Source organism: Buceros rhinoceros, unplaced genomic scaffold, assembly GCF_000710305.1.
Source record: "Buceros rhinoceros silvestris isolate BGI_N320 unplaced genomic scaffold, ASM71030v1 scaffold18031, whole genome shotgun sequence".
Classification (NCBI taxonomy): domain Eukaryota; kingdom Metazoa; phylum Chordata; class Aves; order Bucerotiformes; family Bucerotidae; genus Buceros; species Buceros rhinoceros.
The window spans coordinates 10,985-32,782 of record NW_010392698.1 but is presented as its reverse complement, the minus strand read 5'-3'; the positions used below and the strand labels follow the sequence as shown (position 1 = coordinate 32,782).

General features: G+C 40.5%; 1 protein-coding gene across 1 annotated transcript in view; it reads left to right on the top strand.

Moving 5' to 3' along the window:
• Positions 1-2,743: 2,743 nt before the first annotated feature.
• Positions 2,744-21,798, top strand: part of ERN1 (endoplasmic reticulum to nucleus signaling 1) — a 26,889-nt gene continuing 7,834 nt past the window's right edge. The window contains exons 1-9 of the mRNA XM_010144592.1: positions 2,744-2,752; positions 8,627-8,738; positions 15,659-15,692; positions 16,671-16,743; positions 18,153-18,225; positions 19,336-19,458; positions 20,285-20,386; positions 20,892-21,153; positions 21,755-21,790. Coding sequence (XP_010142894.1) covers positions 18,222-18,225; positions 19,336-19,458; positions 20,285-20,386; positions 20,892-21,153; positions 21,755-21,790 — 527 coding nt within the window. The 5' untranslated portion in view covers positions 2,744-2,752; positions 8,627-8,738; positions 15,659-15,692; positions 16,671-16,743; positions 18,153-18,221. The remainder of the gene's footprint in view (positions 2,753-8,626; positions 8,739-15,658; positions 15,693-16,670; positions 16,744-18,152; positions 18,226-19,335; positions 19,459-20,284; positions 20,387-20,891; positions 21,154-21,754; positions 21,791-21,798) is intronic.

Below are 21,798 nucleotides of genomic sequence, written 5' to 3'. Positions count from 1 at the left end.
CTCCTGCTGGGGCTTTGCCGCGGGTGTCCGCAGCATTGGTGGTTTGCAAAGCCGAGGCCGCGTTTTTGCTGTGGGCAGGGGTGAGGGGCTGCAGTGTACCGGCCTCATCCGGCTTGACAGCTGCGTATCTGCTTCTGTGCCCTGCCTTGTTGCGCTTATCACCATACCTGAACATGTAGCCTGTATAATAATCCTTGAAATATAAAAATACAGTTAATTTCCCACAAAGCACTTGACAAAAGTAGGACAAAGAAACTTTTGGAAGCTAAAACTATGTAGGTGGATAGAGGAACTGTCGAGACATGAAGTAAGATCTTTCGTCTGTCCCTTCATAACCTCGTAAGTGGGGGATTTGTTTTCTTTGAGAAACCCCCCCACATTGTATATCTTTTGATATCAAAATACAGTTGAGTAGCTACGGGCTCAGTATACCATCTTACAGCATTTTGATCATTCTGTTTTCAGAGCAAAGACCACAAGGTGCACTAAGTGTACGTGTGGTTGGGACTACAGTAAATTCACAGTTGAAAGACAAAGTGCACAAGTCACTGCCCTACTTAAGAAATGACCAGGTTGGTTTAAAGGTTCTGTGTGAAGCAATAAAACACGGGGAACAGTGAAACTGGTGCAAAGCAGATGGAATGCTGAGCAGCTTATTTGTATGGAGGTAATAATTTTAAACAGTGTACTTTGAAATGGGTGCTGGCCGGCTGTCTCCTGTGCGCGTACTGAGGTGGAAAACTAAGTCTTCAGAAATTCAGTTCTGAACGCTGCTCTTCTTTGTCAATTCTTGGGATCAGAAGGCAGTGAAAAGGCCAACTGGCATTTACTGTTTCCATTATACTCAAGTGTAGCAGAGGAAGGTTTTAGGTGATGTTTGTTGATGGATTGTTCATTGTTACCTGAAAACGCTGGTGTAATATATGGGGTTATAGTTCAGGTTGAGCAAATCCGAGGGCTTTGTTTTCTGCCTGGGATAGAATAGCTCCACTCCCCTCCTTTCAAAGTAAACACATTTAGTAGTGAAGCTGTGTACCATACCTAGTGGCGTTACTTTTGTTACTTCATTAGGAAACTGGAAAAAATGAAATTGCAGGCTGTTGACAGAAATTTAAAGTCTCTGTTGTAGAGTGCTAATGTCTTAGTCTGGACTATAAGGTTGGGGTGAGATTTCTTCAGTGTCCTGACAGGTTTGGGGATCAGATTTTGCAAGGAAAACACTGATTTGCAACTCATTAACTTTTAAAAACAGTACTCAGTAAGAATACAAGAAGTATTTTAAATTATTTTTTATTTTAAAATACTTTTTAAATACCAAAAATACTCTTCTAATCAACAGCTTATTACTAAATTTTGTTTAAGTTTACTTGCATAGTGACAAAACCCTAAACTCGGGCCCCGGTAGAATTCAGCCCCTTTTTTCTCCAGATTCTCTCTCCCCCTGGTCTCCCTGCCCTGGCATCTTATCTCAGATCTGTATGCGATCCTGGGTTCTCCACACCTCTGTCTCTTCTCTTGGCTCTTGCCCCCTTTTTGCTCTGCAGCTGTAGCCTCACTGTGATTTACAAGTTGAAATCTATTCCGTACCCAAGTCCCTTTTCACAATTAGTTTTAATGTCTGTCAAATTAGTCCCAGTCATCTCACCTGTGATTAACCCGTTTAGCTGGGAAGGCTTATTGAGCACTATTGGTGTCACCTGAGTGGTAAATGCTCATGAAGAAGTCTGGCACACAACTCTTGGTGTTGAGGTAACGTGAAAAACATGAGATAGCCTAAAGATCTGGCAGATTGTTTTTTCTGTAGATTTCTTTTTAGAGTACTGGGGATGATCTGCTGCTCTGTATTTTCTTTGTCTGATAAATCTAATCTTTGTTACTTTATATCCCAACTTTAATATTGTTTTCCTACAGTTTATATTTTATCTGCATACAAGTGCTTCTTTTCCTGTCTGACAGATCTGACAGATGAAGTGCTGTCTTGTTATTTAGGTGACACTGTGTATAGCTCTTGGAATTGCACTAGCAGTGTCTGGGAACACATTATAAAAGGGTAACATCTCATATGCAGCAATGAGAAATGCAACGAGCTGTCAGTAAATCAGCAGTCACCATAAATATTATACAATAAAGATTTACAGCCCTCTCTAGTTTGAAAAACCCCTTGGTTTTGTGAGCCACGGTTGTTCCATACTGTACCTGTTTCTCTTTCAACGTGGAGACAGTGCAGCTCAAACTTAACAACTTCTGTGGGATTAAACTGGTCTCTGGGAAGTGGGTCTGTCCCCTCCTGCAGCCTAGGGTACTAGTCTGAGTGCTCTGCTAGGTGCAGGCAGCGCAGGCGGGCTGCACCTGGGACGGCTGGGAAAGCCCCTGCCTTCGCCAGATGTCTTCTGGTGTGTTCTGTATCTCCGCACGAGGTGTTTGGACAGTCACGGACAGGCATGGAAACCTGTGAGGTGGCAGGAGGTTTTAAAGAGGACATCTGCAACCACTATGTTAACTATCGTTTATGTGCTTTATTTGACTTGCAGATCTTTTTGGTCGCCAGAAAAATAGTATATTATGGTTTAGAGTTGTTTTGGGGATGGGAATGCCAGCTTGCCTTGCACAGACAGCGTCCTGGAGTGTAAGTTCATGTGTTTATAATTCTGCCCTTCTACTCACTTTGTTTGCTGGAGTTCTTGTGAATGTTGGGATAAGTTTGGTTTTACAGAGAGAATCAAGTCTGAAAACTCAGCTGGGAGTTTATGGTGTAGAGCCCCACTCCAGACATCAGAGGACAGCTGGAGTGGACCTCCTGCAGTTTTCGTTCTTTCCTGTTGCAGTACAAATGGGCTTGTGAATGAAAAGTCGCTGAACAGGGTTACAGCGTTGATGACCAACAGCAAACAAAGACAGGTTGGAAATGAGTTTAATATTAAAAGATCTGTAGATTAGATTTCATTTTCTAAAGATGGTGCAGTTTATTTTGGCAGCTGTCTTTCATATCTTAACTGTACTATACCGAAGAACTCCCCCCCAGCAGTTCACTGAATTTTACAAAGAGTTTCTTCATGGCGTGGTTTTATCATTCACGGTGAGTTTTCGCCTCTAGCCTGGCAGTGTAATTAGAGGATAGCTGTCAAAACCGGGGCGATGAACCATGGCCTCTCTGGCACGAATATGCCAAGTGCCTGCAGTGTGCACTGATGTCTAAAAATATTTTGCTTTGCATCCTTACTGGTTTACTGATCGTGGTTCCAGTATCATTAATTATGGTGTAGGTCTTATTGTGAGGAAAGTGGTGCTGTTAATGCTGAAGTAATTTTTAATAGTTTTTTAGTAAAATGCAAATGTACAGCCTGATGTACATTAAGCTAATTATGGTGTGAGAAATACAGATTTTTTTTTTTGTTTCAGTGATTATATGTTTTGTAATTTTAGTGTGTTTTTTGTTTTTGTTTTTTGTTTTTGTGGGTTTTTTATTTTGTTTTTTTTATTTTGTTTTTTGATTTTGTTTTTTGTAAGCCAGGCTTACCAAAGAAATTATGAGGATTTAAGTTACAGATAGCAAACCCTCCATTTTTTATCATCCACCAGACCTTTCAAATTACATTTGGTACGTATGTATGACTTAAGACTCAGAAAAGAGAAAATTCCTACCTTATAACGTATGGCCCTGTGATTTGCTTACTAGGAAGCACTTAAATTTCTATGAAATCAGTAACACTTCTCAGAATCAGTAACACCCTGTCACACATTCAGTGTCGCTATGAAGTGTTTTCCTGTTCTTTATTTGTACTTGAAGAATCTCTTGTGGTATCACTGCCACAGCGAAATGTGTTTCTCGGTTACCGAATGATAACCTCAAGGAACTGCGTAGCCTGGTTTTCTTTCTGTCTGCTGTTTCCTCTGGCTTCAGTGGAATTAGTGCCTAGTCAGCGACCTGTGTTTCAAAGTACTGGTTTTAAGCAGATAAATTAATGGAATAAATTATTCCTCTGGGGGTCTGTTTTCTTCTAACCCAGTTAAACAAAATAGGGTATTGCTTTGCTAACCCTTAAGAAAATTTTAAATGTGGCAGTGAATGTAGATAACATCGTCTTTGACACTGAGCTGTGCCACAGACTTACACAAACACTCCAGAACTTGTTCTGCAGCTCTTGCTGACCTTCATTTCACTCTGTGGGTCCTTCAGAATTGTTTTGAGTTGTTTTGTTGCTTTGATTTCTCAGATATTTTATCTAAAGATGTGGTAGATCTGGACTGATTCTTATTGAAGGTTAACTAGTGCTTATAAAGTGCATTTCTATTTCTACTTATCGAATGCTAATTCTATTAGATAGTATATTTCTATTCCAGCTTAAAAATGCTATTTTCTATTTACTCCCAGATTTTAGGGTGTTACGGATTATTAGCAGTCGGCACTTCAGAGCATTTGTCAAAGTTGAACTCGGTGGCAGCTTGAAAATTTGTGTTTTGAATTAAATTAAAAATTAATTCTGAAGTAATCCCCAAGTAATTCAAAAATATTGTAAATCCTTCACTAAACATCCCTGTTGATGTGGAAGATTATTGTAAGTACAGACTATCAAGGCAGTAGAAACTCTCACTGAATTCCAAAGAGGATCTTTGTTAAAATAGACATTATTATAGTTTCAGATAAAATAAAGGAAGACCTAAACCAGGTTTTCCTTCTGTCTCATTTTCTCTGTTCACTAAGTTAAGTTCTTGTTGCTGAGCTGTTTCATGTCCTGATCTATTTTTCTTGTATTCAATTGTTATATCTCCTCAGAAATAAAATTGCAGTATGAAATGAAAATCTATTTCAAGAATTTGTATTGCATCACAACAGTCGGGACCCCACCCTGCGGGGTGTCGGTATATGTTGGAATTTATAGAGTCTGCCTCGGGACTGAGGTTGTCATGGTTTTTGTGGAGGAGAATGCTTTTACGTAGTCCACGCAAAAATGAAAACAAGTTTGGCTTGTACATACATATAATTTTCGTAGTTTTTCATAACAGTGCTAATTCCAGGCTTTCATTAATTGATTAATCACTTATTTATAAAGCTTTGTGTTCAAAACAAAGTCCATTGAGTATTTGCAACCTTGATACTGCAGCCTCTAGTCACTGGTAGAACTCATTAATAGAAGAGAGAGAAAGTGGAGTTTTTATTTCTGAGTGGGTTAAAGACAATTCTTTAAATAATCTGTTCATTTTTAAATCTACTTTTTTAGGGAATTTCAAAGAATAAAACCTTGTTTCCATACTATTATACTAACTCCTTAGCCTTTTCTCTAAGTGACTGCTGTAGATATTGGTCAAAGTAGTTTAACAAAATTGCATTGCCAAGTCTGCGGACTCATCTGTTTTGGTTTGGTTTTTTTTTTTAAATTTAGGTTGTAAGCAGTGTCAGTGTATTTACTCAGCTGGTTAATCTCAACTGCATGATATTGTATGCTTTGAAAAGTAGGAATGAATAGGAGACTTCTAATATATTGTATTTTATCTATTTTAACTGTATGCAGATACAACTTTTAGACATAAAGGAATGCTGATGAAATTTGCTCAATGTTCGGTTTTTCACCCAAAGAAGATGGTGTCTTTGACGCGCAGGGTTGCATTGACCACATCAATGCAACTTTGATGGCTGAATATAAGAAAGCCCTTCAAAAATGGTAAAACTTAAGCGCAGACTTAAGGGGGAGGTGAAGGAGAGCACTAGAAAGAAGTGCTATTAAGACAAAGCCAGCGTGAGCTTTGCAGGAGCAGCGACATCGCCCACTGTATTTTGAAGGGAAAAGATCCATGCCTGTGGCAGGATCCTTGTGTCAGCGAAATCTCTGTGCCCAGTGGGAGTCCCTGGGCAGCCAGCAGCAGTGTGCCCAGGGCCCTCTGAAGAGGGGCTTTCCCTTCTGTTCCCTTGGTGCTTGCGAATGCATCCCATGTGGAGTTCATCTCTCCCCGTTAGTTGCAGGGTGGTGGTAGGCACCGTGGTAGATGGGAGTGTCACTTTTGCCCCCACACGTCAAGATACTACACTGAAGGGCTTAAAAAAAGCGACTGTAATTTCATGATCTTAGTCATATCTGAGCATTCAGGTGTTCATCTGGTTTTCAGCAGAAACTTGTGTGAATAGCTCTTCAGCTTTGTTTTTCTTTCTTTGTGGTTCAGCTGTGAGTGATCTGGAGGGTAGATGTACGGAAAGGTCTCGTACTGTGACTGCACAATGTCCAGAGGAACTCTCTGCATGTTAGTACTTTCTCCTTGGTCCCAGGTAGTAGCAGCCCTCTCAAATGTCAGTTATCTGGAAGGCAGTACTGGTTACTGGTACTTTGATGGGAGTTGCAGAGCTCATGTTTAATTCTGTAGTTTCTATAACCTTGATGCCACAGCAAATAGATATTCAAATGTTATAAATGAGAATGTTAACTCTACGGATCATCAACAAATAGTGTTGATATCTGGAATGCAACCCCAAGCTTCCCTTCGTCATGTTTTTGTTGAAGGGTAGTTTTATGCAGGCAGCTAGGCAAGAATGGATTTAAAAAGTACATCTGCTTGGGAAGGCTGCTTGGGCCTCGCACTTAGATGGTTTTCAGCCCCAAATGGATGTGGTAATGGAGTGTGGGTTGTGCCTTCCCCTTCTGGTCCAGAATCAGTGGATCTGGCCTGTTAAAAGCTTATTGAAGGAAGACAGGAAGACTGGACTAGATAATTATAAATCAACTATTCTATCCTAAAGGGCAAAATTTTCATGAATTCTTTTGATACAGTGGCTACATTAGTTTCCTTTAACAAAAGTAATAATACAAAAGAATGAGCTCTCATAGCTCTACCTCTCTCATACCTCTTTGCTCTTACATACGAATCAGGTCATTAGGCTAGAAAGTTACTCTAAGTTTACCTCTGATTAGTATCATCTCATGCTGCATATGTTACAGGCCAGCATGAGGGGAACTGTTACTCCATGTCGCTGCTTGAACAAACATTGCGACGTTTGATTCCAGATGCAGCTGTAAATGTTTTATTTCAGTGTAGATGTCTGTGCAGCCCCCATAATTTAACAAGGTCAGATAATGAAAATTATATTTATGTATTAAGATGCATCATCTTTTTTTCTGGATTTCCAGCAGTTACTTCTCATGGATGGTTTGTGTGTTCTTGGCTTTTACTTTCATTTTTTCTGCACTGTGTGTTTTACAAGAGCTCCATCCCTTTTTGTTACGACCGGAAAGAAGCATATATAATATTTTTAGGTGCAACCTGAATGTTGGCGAGTTTTTACTTTATTGTATTATCATTGTAGCTTTATGCTTTGCTTGAAAGTCTAAGGCTTTAGTCAAGTTACACTAAAAATTCATAGTTTTTCAAAGAAAGTTACTCCTATATCCATGCGTTGTAATTTGGCAGTGCATCTTTTGCTTTGCAGTAATTTCTAGCATGACTGAAAATTGTTTTCCACAATTTGAGTCATTGAAGACATTAAGTGTGTAAAATGCGTGGACTTTCATTTCATGAACTGTGGTAGGTTAAGAATTAAATATAACCATGAAACTTCCTAATCGTGGCAGGTGGCACACAGATGAGCGACGCAGATGCTACAAACGACAGATTCCTTGAGCAATAACTTGAGACTTGGTAAATGGAAATAGGTCAGTCTTGGGGTGTATGGAATTATTTTTAGGCAGAAAGAGAAGAGTAGGCATGAAATTAATTATATTTCTTCTGCTTTGTGCGATAAAGTGCCTTGGACTTAGCCTCGCTGTTCTTGCGATAAATCCATAGGTCTGAGACCTCGAGGTTTGTGTGATGCCCTTTCAAGAGAACTCATGCTCTGCAATAGCCAGGCTCAAAAGGTGCTCGTGCTATAGGAGTGACAGCAGGCACCAAACAGCTCTGTACCCATGTGTGTAAATACACAGCGACGTGTTCCTGGTGGCGGAAGGATGAGAGGTTTGAATCCTGCAGCTGCTTTGTAGGAGATGTCTGTGGATGTCTTAGTACCCATGGACTTTCTTCAGCAGTGTTACTTGCTATCTACTGCAGAAATACAGTATTGGGAGACATGAGGTATAAAAAGACAATTAAGAGGCTTAACTGTATGGTTCTCCTCCAGTCTTTAAGCTGCATCTATCCTAAGTATTTTGCCCTTGCTCAGAGCTCAGCCTATGTGCTTGCAGCTCCAGTCACAGCCCCGTAGAGTACTGATCACCTTTGAGTTTTATTTGTCCATGTTCTACCCAACCAACATCTTTTCATCTCTAGGGGACTCAGCCTTGGCAAAAGTATGTTCTATTTAGTTGGTAGCAGCATGGTTTTGACATTAAAGCTTAGGTTCTCTGAGCTGCTTTAAATTTCTTTTTTCTAGCTAACTTTGAGCATAGTCTTTGCATCATTTCTTCCCTAGATCAGCCCTATCTTCTTTTTTTCCTAACTCTGATACAAGAAGATTTTGGTATTAAATTAAAAATGGAGGTTCAGTTAAAGCAAAACCAAACCTTCTGAATTCAAAGGAACATGGAAGTTGTCCAGTCTGTGTGACTAAAAAGAAGTGATGTTCTAGACAAAGCACTGTATGACAGTGACGAGTAAACTCTGTAGTGAATAATTAAATTCAGTGTATGGGTTTTTTCTTTTCTAGAACACCAGCTCAGTAACTGTGCCAGAAACACTGTTGTTTGTTTCAACCCTTGACGGAAGTTTTCATGCTGTCAGCAAGAGGACGGGAGCTATCAAGTGGACTTTAAAAGAAGGTGAGCAGGAGGTGTCCTGATGCCCTCTACTCAGTAACAGCAGCAACAGTCTAATCAACTGATGATTCAAACTGTCGTAGAGCCTGGTGAATACTTTCTTTTGTTTCTTAATTTTGCTCTGGCTCCAGAATTAAGCCACAACATTTTTGGAGTCATGTTCATCTTCACATTTTCACTTGCACATCTTCTTCAGGTTATGGCTGTAGTGTTATAATCGGTAGGTATCATGGTTTATGGGAATGAGAGCCATACGAGCGAGCGTAGCAGAGAGTAGATGTCAAATTAGTGTGTCAGCTGGTGGAACTGGTGGCAGAAGGTTTGCAGGATTCGATCTCTGGAATACCCTGTGTTCACTGGTGCAGTGGATATCATGCACATCTCGAGTCTTTTTTTATGATAGATGTTTAGGAACAGCAGAGTTTTTTAAATAAAAGAACTACACTTGTGTAAAGAAATTTAACGTTGCTCAGTGACTGCAAGTGATTTTGTAATTTTAATTACTGACCTCTTTCTGTCTTAATGAAAAATTGAGTATTTAATACAAATTTGTTTTTTGTGGGACTCTGGTTACATATGGTAGAATTAATAGCAGTGCTTTCTCTTCACTTCTGGAAATGAATTAGAAAGCAGGTCGGATGGAAAGGAGTCACAGTGATTGCATCATACTGTCCTCTATTTTTAAACCTGATGTCAGTTTAGTAGGTAAGCTGAAATGGTAGGAAATGGATTGTGCGTATCTGATCTCTGCAGTACAAGCCAGTAATTCTTATTTGTGAAGCCGTTCATATTTGAATGCCAATCTACCAGACAAAAATTAACTTAATAAATAAGCAAAGAATGCTTTTGTATACAGCTCCTCTTGGAGTAAAAAGGGGTGAGCAAGTATTTTCTTGAAGGATCTGGTTAATAGGTAGGATTATGTTTTCTTCCCTGTCCTCTGTTTAAGTTTAGACCTCTCCTTTTCCTGAACAGCTTGAATAAAAAAAGTTATTGGCCTCCTCCTTCAGTGTTGCTACAGACTTCTGTGGTGTTAAGAGAAGCTTACTGGCTTTTGCTTGTCGTTCAACTGACGTACACTACATAGTCCTGTCTAGAAGGATGTCATAACTGGCATTTGTTTGCAGCCAGACTTAATAAGTGGCAAGAGGTTTTTTGAGAAAGAAATGAACGGGCTTTGGTAATGAAAAGGATCTTGGTCAGAGTGTATTGCTCAAGGAACTTTCCTTGTTTTAAAAAAAAAAATTGCGAAACTATTGTTGGTACAGTAGAACTGCCAGACTGGATAATCTAGTTTTATAGGACTTTTTTTTTTTTTCTTCTCTCTGTTGCTAACAGTGTGTTATTCTGTAGCTTATGTACATGAGGTATGTTCACTGGCTTTTTGCAACACACTTATTGCCCATTAGTTTATTTCTGTGTAATACAACACCAAACAACGGTCAGTGAGAAAAACCATCATCAGTGGTAGTTATCATTGTTACAAGATACTCCATGAGTTTACTTAGTTAAGTGTACTTGGAACAAGGGCCTGTACATATAAATCGGCAAATTATTTTGTAGTTGGAGGAGTTTTATTTATTTTTGCAATCCTGTATTTGTTGGTGGTCACCCTGTGGGAGGGAAGCCCAACAAAGATACGGTAGTGTTGGAAACTAATAGCCTGTGACAGTCCTTATCATGTTGCTGTGCTGAATCCCTGGAGAGATGCAATAGTGCAGAATTCAGTATTAGTGTTTAAATGCAGCTGTTGGATGCACTCTCTCTGTCAACAATATGCTTGTGTTGTTCTAGAGGATTACCCAGGGGAAAGTTCCATGCATCGCAAGCGGTGTTCTTGCAGGTGCTATTTCACCCCGATTATCAGACAATGAACCTTGTGTTGTAGTTCACGTGCTTTGAGAAATGGAGGTCACCTGAAGTGCTGCAGCGGCATTCATCAGGAAGGGAACGTTTTAGTACTGCACTTAAACAGCAAGGTATTTAACAAACGGCAATTCATACATGCTTTATTTTCATTGGGGAAGAAAACAAGGCAGCGTTCATTATCGGGCAGTACTTAAGCAAACATGAGAATCTAGCCCTGTGTGGTTTGTTGCAGTGTAGCGCTGAAGCTTATCATAGGTATGCAGAGTAAATCAGCCAGTGGTTATCACCACAGTGTGTTTGGGTTTCCTGCCTTCATGTAGTGCTGCCAAGAAAGGCAGTCTGAATACTTGTGCTCCCCATAAAGCGGGCAAAAAATGGGTCATGTAGTAATAGGACTTTCCAGTAGTTCAGAAATAAAGCTGTGTTCCCAGCAGTGATACGTCATGACATGGCGGACTTACTTGTTGAGGGTGATTCCTACCTTCATTTGCTGTTGACTTAGATGGGTCATTCTATCTGACAGCTCTCACGATCTTTCAGTGGCCATGTAACTGATGCTGCTCGTTCCCTGGGCCTTGGAAAGCTGGAATATGGTTGGAAAGTTTATGGGAAGAACCCAGACTCCTCTTGCCCCCACATTTCCAAGAGGCACTTTTGCTCCTGCTGTGGCCCCACAGAAGACACAGTGTATTGACAGGCAGTCGTTTGATAGGGTATCAGAAGGGTGTGGTGCATATTTAAGATGAGAGAATAAATAAGGCTCTTTGTGCTCTCTCTGATCAGTAAAGGGAGCTGTCAGTTCTAAGTGATGCTGGGGCAGGCTCTCATGTTTTCTGCACTTGCCACTACCAAGATATTTAGTGAGCATCCACAGTAAGATTGCTAGATGAAGTCTCTTCCCCAAAATTGCTGGAAATGAAACTTGTCATTTGCTACAGAACTCTCTGAAAGGAGCAGGGGTGCAGCACTTCAGGCTTGTGTTTACCTGCAGGTGGGTAGACAGTGATAATGGTGACAAGAATCCTGTGGGCAAGGCAGAATCCAGAGAATGCCTTTCTCCTTCCTGTGAGGCTTTGCGTTCACCATTCTGATTTCAGTGTGAGCTTTAAGAATGTGATTTTAAACTGTCCTGTTCCCTCATTCACATCTTTGTAAAAATTATCCTGTACGTCTTTGTTAACTCAAGAGCTTAGGTTAAGGGTCAGACTGTTGAGCTTTGAGATGTTAAGAATGTAGTGTTTCAAACTGTGCTCTTGGACAGAGTATTTCTCTGTTCTTCTGACAGTCTCTCTGTGTGTCCTTCTGTACTGTTTGAAGCAATCTCTTTCCGTTCACCACCTCCTTAAAAGCTTTTCCCCATAGAACTAATTCAAAGTAATTTGCCAGATGAACATGTTATATACATATGTAGAGTCAGCAGTAATTTTGTTAGGATCTTCAGTTCTCTGTAGCAATCAAAACCGATGGCCCACAGTTGATTTGAAAGGTTTTGATTTCTGGTACCTTACTCAAAATCTATGGCCATCAGTGATGGTACAGAGTGTACCTCTTGATGGTATGCTGTGTGAGATTTTGAAGGGGAAATCTGAGATCAGTAGGTCCTGCTCTAGTAAGCGTGGTTATTCCCAGGCAAGAAGAAATATCTTCGTGCATAGCTGTAAATTAGTAAGGATTGCCAAAACAAAACAGTTGTAGATTGTCTTTCCAGCGAGTGCTGGAGGACAGTTCGTTAGTACCTCTAGCCTCATTTGCTGTAATTGCAACAGCAGGCAAGGATGATTTTAAATTGACCCGTTAGCCCAAACCTTATGGTTGGGCCTCAGATCAGGAAACCGTTTTTTCCAGCTCATTCCAGTGGGGCAGAGACTTTCTCATTTGCTATTTCAGAATCTCCCACTTCTCCTTTTCAGTCATTGGTTCTGCCTAAGGGCATATTAGAGTGATGAAAATACGCAACTCTCCCTCGTGCATTAAAAAAGACTTGGGTTTTGGTCAAGGGGCAAATTTTATCTCAGCATGTGTTTGTGAAATGTGAAGAAAAGTCAAATGCGTTATATTTAGCATTGTGGTTATAGTTTCAAATATTGTGTATATGGTTTTTTCCATACATGTATGCAAAATATGGGTTAGAATTATTTCAGAATAATCTGAAACATACTTCTGCCCACTCACAAGCAAATTATACAGGCACAAATGTATTTTGGCCATGATGCAGCCAAAACTGTATTGGGACTCCTGCCTGCTGCCAGGTCAAAATGTTTATTTCAGCATCACTGAGCCAAATAATTTAGTAAATTACTGAACAGTCATTATGTTAACAGGTCTTTAATAACTGCTCTGCTTGTGAATAAACTCTTAAGAGTTCTAGAATAAATCTTTACAATTTAGGATCGATGTCCTTTTAATTCTTTTTTTCTGGGCAGAGTTATTTTAGAAATCTTTTTATTAACTTACGAAAATGAACGCTTTGCAGCTCCTGCTGCAAAAGTCCCACAATGACAAGGAGAGGTATCAGCAATCTTTTTAACAGCATTTCTATCGTACTGATGCCCTTGAGCTCCCTGTGGTTGTGGGTATTAATACACTTTGCTGAATTAATTTAGTGAAGAGTATCAGTGGCAATAATTTTACTGACAGTGTGTGCACGTCTTATTTACACACAAGTGTTTTTTTCCAGATCAGAAAGCTAAAGCTGGAGTGTGGGACTTGAAGGTGGGAATCCTTAACATATTCTGCCTCAGTGGAGGCTGCAGGAAGAACAAATGGGAATCCCATGGAAGTATCTGTAGAAAACTCGATCTTCTCTCCAGCGCTGGAGAGATGTACAGGGTGGTGTCCTGCTTCCTGACTCACCTCCCACCAGACTCCATAGTTGTTTTGACGTCTTTGTTTTCTTCATGTAGAAAGTGCAAAGTTGGTAAGATTCCCCGTCCAAAAAAGCTTTATTAGGACATGGCAAGCTGTTGGCTTTTCCTCTGCTGCAGGGAATGGAAGCTTAAGGGAGAGGCAGATGTATTTTTATAACTTTCTCTCTGTAAGGTTTTTGTTCCAATACAGAATACTTCCTGCTTCGCTCAGTGGTTATTGTCGCGGTTGTTGATATTGGAACAGATTTGGCCTCTTAGATTGCCTTATCTAGTTACAGGGAACTGCAGCTCAGGGAAATATTGAGAGCAGGATTACGTGATTCCAGTCTCAGCGTGTTAACACTTGAGTGCTGAGAGAAGATAAGGCTTCAGTTCTCTGCCTCTCCAAGAACTTTTCCAGTTTAACCCGTTGTGGAGTAAAAGGTGACTTCAGTTACCAGACAAGTCATTCGTTCACTAGTCTGTATTCAAGCTTATGAAAACTATTGTGAGACCTGACAAAAATAAATTAAACTCCAGATTCTCTTTTTATCTCAGAGTGAGTTCTTATTTCAAAACAAACTTTGAAATAAAGTTGGAATATGTCCCAAACCACATGAAAGTGAATGCGAAGAGTTCATTGCAAAATATCTTTGCAGAGCTACAAGCTTAGTTCAAGATCATGAGAGGGCTAAGAAAGTGAGAAAATTCGCAGTAGCCAGGTAGCTAAATATGTAGAGAAATGGCTCTCCACAGCCTGTCTTTCCAGGTGGATGGTGGTAGTAGTGAAAGGAGAATTCCTTTCACTTCAGAAAATAAACTACTCCATCACTCATTTTGCTTCACTGCAAATTTGGAACTTGATTCAGACAGGACTAGTTTTACACTGTAATTTCATATAACGACTTCTCACCTGCATTTAATTCAGAGAATAAGCAGTCCCTTTATTAAAATTAAATTTAAAAGTTTCTGAAGGTGATCTGGATAAGAAACTCTTTTCTTATGCTTTGCCTAGGCTGACTAGAAAGTGATTTTAAAGAAAATCTGCATCACTAGACTTAAATAATGTGTACACAGTCAGTTATTGCTTCAAAAACAAGTTGTGTGGCTTTGTTATCACTAACGATCATTTGAGGAGGAGGCATTTGGAGGCAGCACAAAGTTCTCAGGCACTGTGGGTGAAGATGGCTGTTGTCTAGCAATAGTTACCATCACCAGAGGTGACAGTTTATTTGTTACCAAGTGAGACAGACTGTAATCAGTTCATCAAGAGACTTGTGAAGTTTATTTGACTTTTGCCTTTAGCAATCCTTGTAGCATTTGCATGGCATCTTCCTTCAGCTGAGGCAAGTGCCATTTTTTGCTGATTTATGATGCTGTTTCTTTCACAAACTGCGGGAGTTTCCCTTCCCATGAAGCATTTATGATTATAAAAACTCCAACCTGTGCTCTTTAATGTCTCTTTCCTCTTTTAGTTCATTTCACCTAGACTTACAGATACACTGAGTATATAAACTTGATATCTGTTTGCTTCTGTTTTCTGTGACATGCTGATCACAGAGGTTTTATCTTGAAGTAGGAAGTGGAACTAATTTTTTTTTCTAACTTCGGTCAGTCTCGCTCTGAAGTCATTGGCAATCTTCCTGCTCATTTCAGCAGATGTAGCACTGGGCTTTCGCTGTGTCTTAAATGTGGAGTTGACTAGAAAGCACATGCTTATCTGCCTGGTACACAAGGTTCCTGAGGCACAAAGTAGCAAAAGTTCATAAAATACGGATTAAAAAATATCAGCATGTATGCCCAGGGATCACACACATGTGTTGGAAACAAGACTTTTTATTGACATCTACACAGGCATTTCTAAGAGACTCGATATGCTCTGTCCAAGTGAGAAATAGGGAGAAAACTCAAGATCCGATACAGTACTGTGCCTTCTCCCAGCCTCCTTCCAGGGGTAGCTGGGGAGAAGTGTGGATGAAACTGAGCAAAGATCTTCAGAAGGTTTCAAATTTCTCAGGTGCTTTATGCTTCTCTAGTTTCACAACTAAACAGGAGATCGTTGAGGCTGCTGGGGTGGCCCCTGTCAAACTCCATGCATCAGCCTTTTGAAAAGGAGTGAGTTGTTACAGGCCTGACTTAATCCTCTGTCTGGTGAGTTCAAGGAATTGAATTGCCAGTATTATGGATTTTCTTTTCCTCTTCATGCAGATCCTGTACTCCAGGTGCCGATACATGTGGAAGAGTAAGTCTGTTTCCTTCATTGCATTTACTGCGTGTTTGACTTTCACCGACATCCTGAAATTTGGTTTAATTTGAACAAAACTGATGTGTGTTCTGGAAGAGTATGCAACTGCATAAGCCAGTCTGGGGTGGATTAGAGAACAGATACAGAAAGGGTGTAACTGGCCACACAGAATTCTCTTATTCGTAGTGCTGTGAATAAACACCCTGTCTGCAGACTGTTGTCTCTAGCCCTTGCTCAAGTTCAGCAGTCAAGTGTGCCGGCTGTGCCACAGTCTTAACCGAGCAGCTTAGAAGATGACAGAGACAGCTCGGGAGTGATCTCTGGGGTTTGTGCTTACTCTCTTCAAATGAAAGATTAAAAATGGTGAAGCGTAGCAAACTCCAGCCACCACCACTACAAGAACCTTCAAATGAAAACCCCAGGCACTTACTTCAGAGTAGTTCTTCCAGCACAGCAATCTCACATTTAACTGGAAGGTTTGGGGCTTTATGTCTCTGAAGTCAGTGGTAACATCCTTTCTTTTTTGTGGTTTGTTTCTGATGCTGGGGTTTGGTTGGGGTTTTTTGGTAGTTTGGGTGGGGGGTTGCCTTTACCTTTCAAACTTTTTTAGTTCTGCCAGCTCTTTTATTGTTCCTTGCCTGCCTTATGCTCTGTTTTTGTTCAGTTGTTTGGTTTGTTTTTAATTCTGTGGCACTTTAAAATGTACCGGTCTTGTTTAAAAGCTTTCACCCAAGTGATCGCCTACCAAGCTTGGATCTTTGAATTTTCAAATGTATTAGTAATCTTCTATCAGTTCTGAAACGTCTCTGCATTTTTAAATTTTCACGGTTAATAAATAAAATGTATAATACAAAGTAAAAATCCTAATGTCACACGAACCTCTCTGTAAAGCCAGTACTGACCGTAGTTGCTTTCCCGCTCTCCGAGAAGCACAGTACCTTTTTTATCATTTTATAATTGCTGCTTAAATCCTAGGCCGGCGTTTCTTCCAGACCCTAATGATGGCAGTTTGTATACACTTGGTGGCAAGAATAGTGAGGGCTTGACTGTAAGTATATTTTTTGAAATTCTGTCCTCTGCTAATTTTTAGAAAAGTGCCCCAATCAGACTCACACGAGGGGTGAGTCCCCAGGGGACCTTCCTGCTTTCTTGATAGTACTGTAAGGTTTTGCAGCCTGCTCAGTGGAAGTGCACCAGTTTCTTGGAAAAGCTTGATCACACTAGCCAAAAGCCAGCCTATGTTTTGCCTACTTGTGCTATTTCTCTGTAACTCGCTAAATTAATGATGATGGTGTTATCTAAAAACTGAATGATCTCTGCATGGTTTGATGGGGAAGGTGTACTCGGAATAGTACAAGTCAGACAGGTCACTTTCACCCAAATACTTAATGTTCTGAAACCGTCTGCCAGAAGGCAGGATCAGCGGATGTTCTGTGCTGGCACCTTAGAGGATGTCTTCAGAAGATGCAGTAAGCAGACAAAAATGCTGCACCTTTTCAGAACAGTCACCAAGCCATGTAACCTACAGGTACTGGCTAACGTTTGACTTCTATTTTTAAACTTTGTGGGGATGCTCAGCTAAAATGTTTGTCTTCCCACAGGTTTCTTTCCTCTGGCTGCTGCTATGATTTCCCTAAAGAACATTAATACTGTTAAATATTTTAGTATAAACTCATCAGTCCCCCCACCTCCCAGTACAGCCAGATCATAACTTGCAAAATGATTCTTGGCTCTCTTCCTGGGTGAATCCAGGAAGCAGCAATTATATGAATCTATTCCTTTATTCTGTTAATCTTCTCTCTTTTTGAGTTAAAGTAATTTAATCTCTGTTTAAAATCCCTAAGTAAACTTAGCGAAGGCCTGATCTTCATTGTTGATGGAGCTTTTCCATTACTCTTGTGATACATCCCAACAAAAGACTCCTAAAACTTCGTAGGGGTTATCACGCGTCCTGTAAGCGCAATACAGGCCTGGCAGCGTCTCAGAAACTCTTCATCTGGAGATTTATGCTTCACCCTCTCAACAATTTCACTTGCATTAAGAAGTCTGGCCTTTATTACAAGCGTTAGTGTATGGTCCTGTGGGTTATAGGTCCTGCCCCGTTATAGGCGAGGCAATTAAACCACATGCTGAAGCCCAGACAGTTGGTAGGTGATGATGGTAGACCGTAAAAGCAGAACGTTGGCCTCCAGAGCTCTCCGCAGCGAGCGGTTCTTCTGTGTGCGTTTCTCCTGCTGTGAACTCTGGGTGTCCTGACTGCTCTCAGCTCTGGGCTTGCAGAGCGGGACCTTGGCCTGAAGTTTTGAGTTCTCACCCACTGCAGTCATACAGAACAAACAATAAAAATCCGTCATTTGAGATTTCTGAAGTTTTCTGACCGCTGTGTTCTGTGAGCAAATGTGAAGACTATCACGCCAATGTGAATAAGCTTTTGTTGGTTGTTTGTTTTTTTCCAAGAAACTTCCATTTACTATCCCAGAGCTGGTGCAGGCGTCTCCCTGTCGCAGTTCGGATGGGATCCTGTACATGGGTGAGCTCAAATGTTCTCTCTTCTGGACTGTAAGCTGTTCAGTGAACACAAAATATACCGACTCCCAGACAGACTGCATGGAAATATGCTTTATTTTGCATGTTAGTTGTGGTTTTTCATGAACCTTTCTGACAACAGAGAAATCTGATTAATATAGAATTCAATTACTTCAATTATATTAGAATTCAATTGGAAGATTAAAACCAAACTAATTTTCCCAAAGGAGAAAACAGCTTTTCTAAGTGGTGAATAGCCTGTATGGGGTTTTTTTGTTTCTTGAGATGCTCTCTCAACAAAATATGACTTCTGCTTAAAATCTTCTTATGCTTGTAAATGTCATTGACTGCCTGACAATTATAATTAAATTAGAAATCTTGTTGCAACACAGTTAGACATTATCTGAGATGTAGTCAGTTCTTCTGTTCTACAAATAATAACAAATTTATGGCTCACTGACTGCAGATGGATTTGGGAGGAGGAAGCGAGAAGGAGGAGCAATTATCACTTACCACAACAGTTAGATTTGTGAAGGACCAGGATGAATTAGTATTGTTTTTTAAATCTCCTAAGGGCCAATACCTACTCCTGGTTCTCTACATTGTGTCTCTCCAGTGAAGTGAGTGAAGATGTTTATTTGAAGCTTCTAAACAGAACCCATATACATTAGTGTCAAAGGCTCGTTAGGTCGTAGCTCACGTAGCCTTGAGTGGGATGTCAGGATTACAGTCCTTAATCAATCTGAAATGTGTAAAACCTCACAGTTTGGGTTTTTTTTTTCCACCTGCTGTTCTTCAGCATTAGTACTTCAGGCTCCTCTTCTGCTAGCTGACAGGATCTTCCACGCTCAGAACTCTGTTAGGTTTTATGAGTGTGAAGAAATAATTCAGCCAATAGTACTTACTGTTGTATTTAGTTATTCTTGTCAATATTTGGGATTGGCCAGTAGTGCTGAATGATGAAACTAAGCCTGACTGCGAGAAATTGTTTTATTAAAAATGCTTTGCTTGTGATCAGTTCATGGTCTCACTAAAGAAAAAAGAAGACTGAAAAGTTTGATGGAAGTGCAGTTTTTCCAGCTGAATGGTAATGTGGCTTTAATTATGATTTCAGGTAAAAAGCAGGATATTTGGTACGTCGTTGACCTCATGACTGGGGAGAAACAGCAAACCCTGACTTCCTCATTTGCAGAAAGTCTTTGCCCGTCAACATCCCTCCTCTATCTTGGGAGAACAGGTCATATGCTTTTTTTTTCTGCAGAAGAAAAAAGTGCTGTTACTGTTTTTAAAGTTTAGGCTCACAACAAATGACCTCATGATCGGTTCAGGTTTCCAAGTTTATGTCTTAGAAAAAACTTCTGTAAATTATGATTTTTGACTGGACACAAAAAGTAATATATTAACTTTTGATGGCAGCAGCAGGATGCTGGTTTTTTAGACATTGCTGGTAATGGTCCATTATTCTTCTGGCTGAGTGACATTTGCATTCATCCTGTTTAACAGTGTGTGCCAGCGGCAGCTGTGAACCCAAGCTGTACTTTCTCTGTACTGTACAGCTTTTATAAAAACTGTGTAAAGAAAGTGGAGGTACAGCATATCCACTGCAATGACAGTGCAGTATTCTAAATAACTGCTAAAATTAGACCAGCACCTATAGGAGTTGACTAGTAAAAAGGAGTAAGTGTTACAGACTTGTTCTTTAACCTCTGTACTAATAAGTGTGATAGTTCAGGTGCAGAACCCGGTGTGCTGAATTCCAGAATGCGGGGTTTGGAGATGTGTAAGTAAACCAAAGAACACCAGCAGCAGCTGTGCAGTAAAACCACAGTGCTGGCAGCGTGGGCAGTAGCTGTCAGCGGGGCTCGTTCCGGTAGATCACGCTGTGAGTGGGTCAGGTATTAGCTTTAACAGCTGCGAAAGGTTCGTTTTTCAGGAGCATTGGAAACGTGAAATGCAGAGAGCAGCAAGTGGTGTGTGGTGGTTTGAAGTGTCTCAGATTTGAGGGGATTGATTCTGTACTCTCACAGGTTTTTTTGCTTCACAGACTGTGTATTTTTCAACAGAGTACACGATCACAATGTATGACACCAAGAAGAAGGAGCTGCGATGGAATGCCACCTATTTTGATTATGCAGCTACTCTGCCTGATGAAGACATAAAATACAGTAAGGATTTAATTGCTGTCTTCCCACCCGCCCCTGCCATTGGCCCTGGGTCTTGCATACAGGCAAAAGTACTCTGATTTTTTTTTTCTGTAATTAATAGGCTGAACTGTCTGTCTTGATTTTTGTGCAGTTGATATGCATCTGCTGGTTTTTATCCTTCACATGCTGTTGTAGCTAGAGCCTGTTAGGTAGCTTCAGATAGAAGGAATCTAGGAAGGTGGAGCTCTTGAAGAGATGACTCTCAAAGTTCAGTGAAAAACGGCAGGAGAGCAAACCTAAACTGTGGTGCCCACGCAGAAAAAGCTATTGCAGTGCTGAACTATTGCATTGCAACTGAACTTTTATCAACCCGATTCTGACAACTGGTGCCTGGGCAGCGGTTCTCTGCGGTGTCAGGTGTAGTGGACTCCCCGGGTCCACGTAGGGCTTGAGCTGTTAGCGTGTGCTGCTAGAATGGCTCATCTTCAGCAGTGCAGGTAACGTCCTGTGTGTTTGTGTATTGCAGAAATGTCCCACTTCGCGTCTAACGGAGATGGACTGGTGGTGACCGTAGACAGTGAGTCTGGGGACGTGCTGTGGATTCAAAATTACGGTTCTCCTGTGGTAGCTTTTTACATCTGGCAGCGTGAAGGATTACGGAAGGTTATGCACACTAACGTGGGGATAGAAACTCTGCGATACTTGACGTTCATGTCTGGGGAGGTTGGACACATTACCAAGTGGAAATACCCTTTCCCAAAGGAAACGGAGACCAAGAGCAAACTGACGTGAGCATGAACATTCCTGTTGTCCTCACTGTCTGACAGAGCTTTGCCATTAAAACCTTATTTATATATGTTCAGTTGAGAATCGTTCCACAAGTTTCAGGGTGGTGAAAAGAACACTGAAAAGCAGCTCTAGTTCTCTAGCCGTTATTTTATTTGATCTTTTACTGTCTAAAGGCAGAGACCAAAAAATCCACCCCCATCATAAACGTAGGAAATGTGTATTCGTAACTTTTGTCGGATGATCTGTGGTGGATAGTTGCTACAATGTGGAATTGAATTGGGTTTTATAGCGTGAAGCCCTTCCCATTATAAACAAGGTGCGTGGCATTTGGCAAATACCAGTTAGGGAATAATTCAGAAATAGGACGTGGCTTATGTCAAATGAGTAACCGTGACCTGAACAATCAGCTAATAATGCTTTCATAATTAACAAGAACAGCTTCATAGTACAATGGTACTTACAACAGTTGTACGGAGTCAGGCTTTTCAAGATGAAACGCTGATGATTTGAGAAAGTCAGGTATTAGTTCTGCAGGACTGTGTTGCTAAAATGCTAAAACATCAATTTTTCTACTTCTTTCTAATGTATATTTTTTTGCAGACCGACTCTATATGTAGGGAGATACTCCACAAGTTTGTATGCGT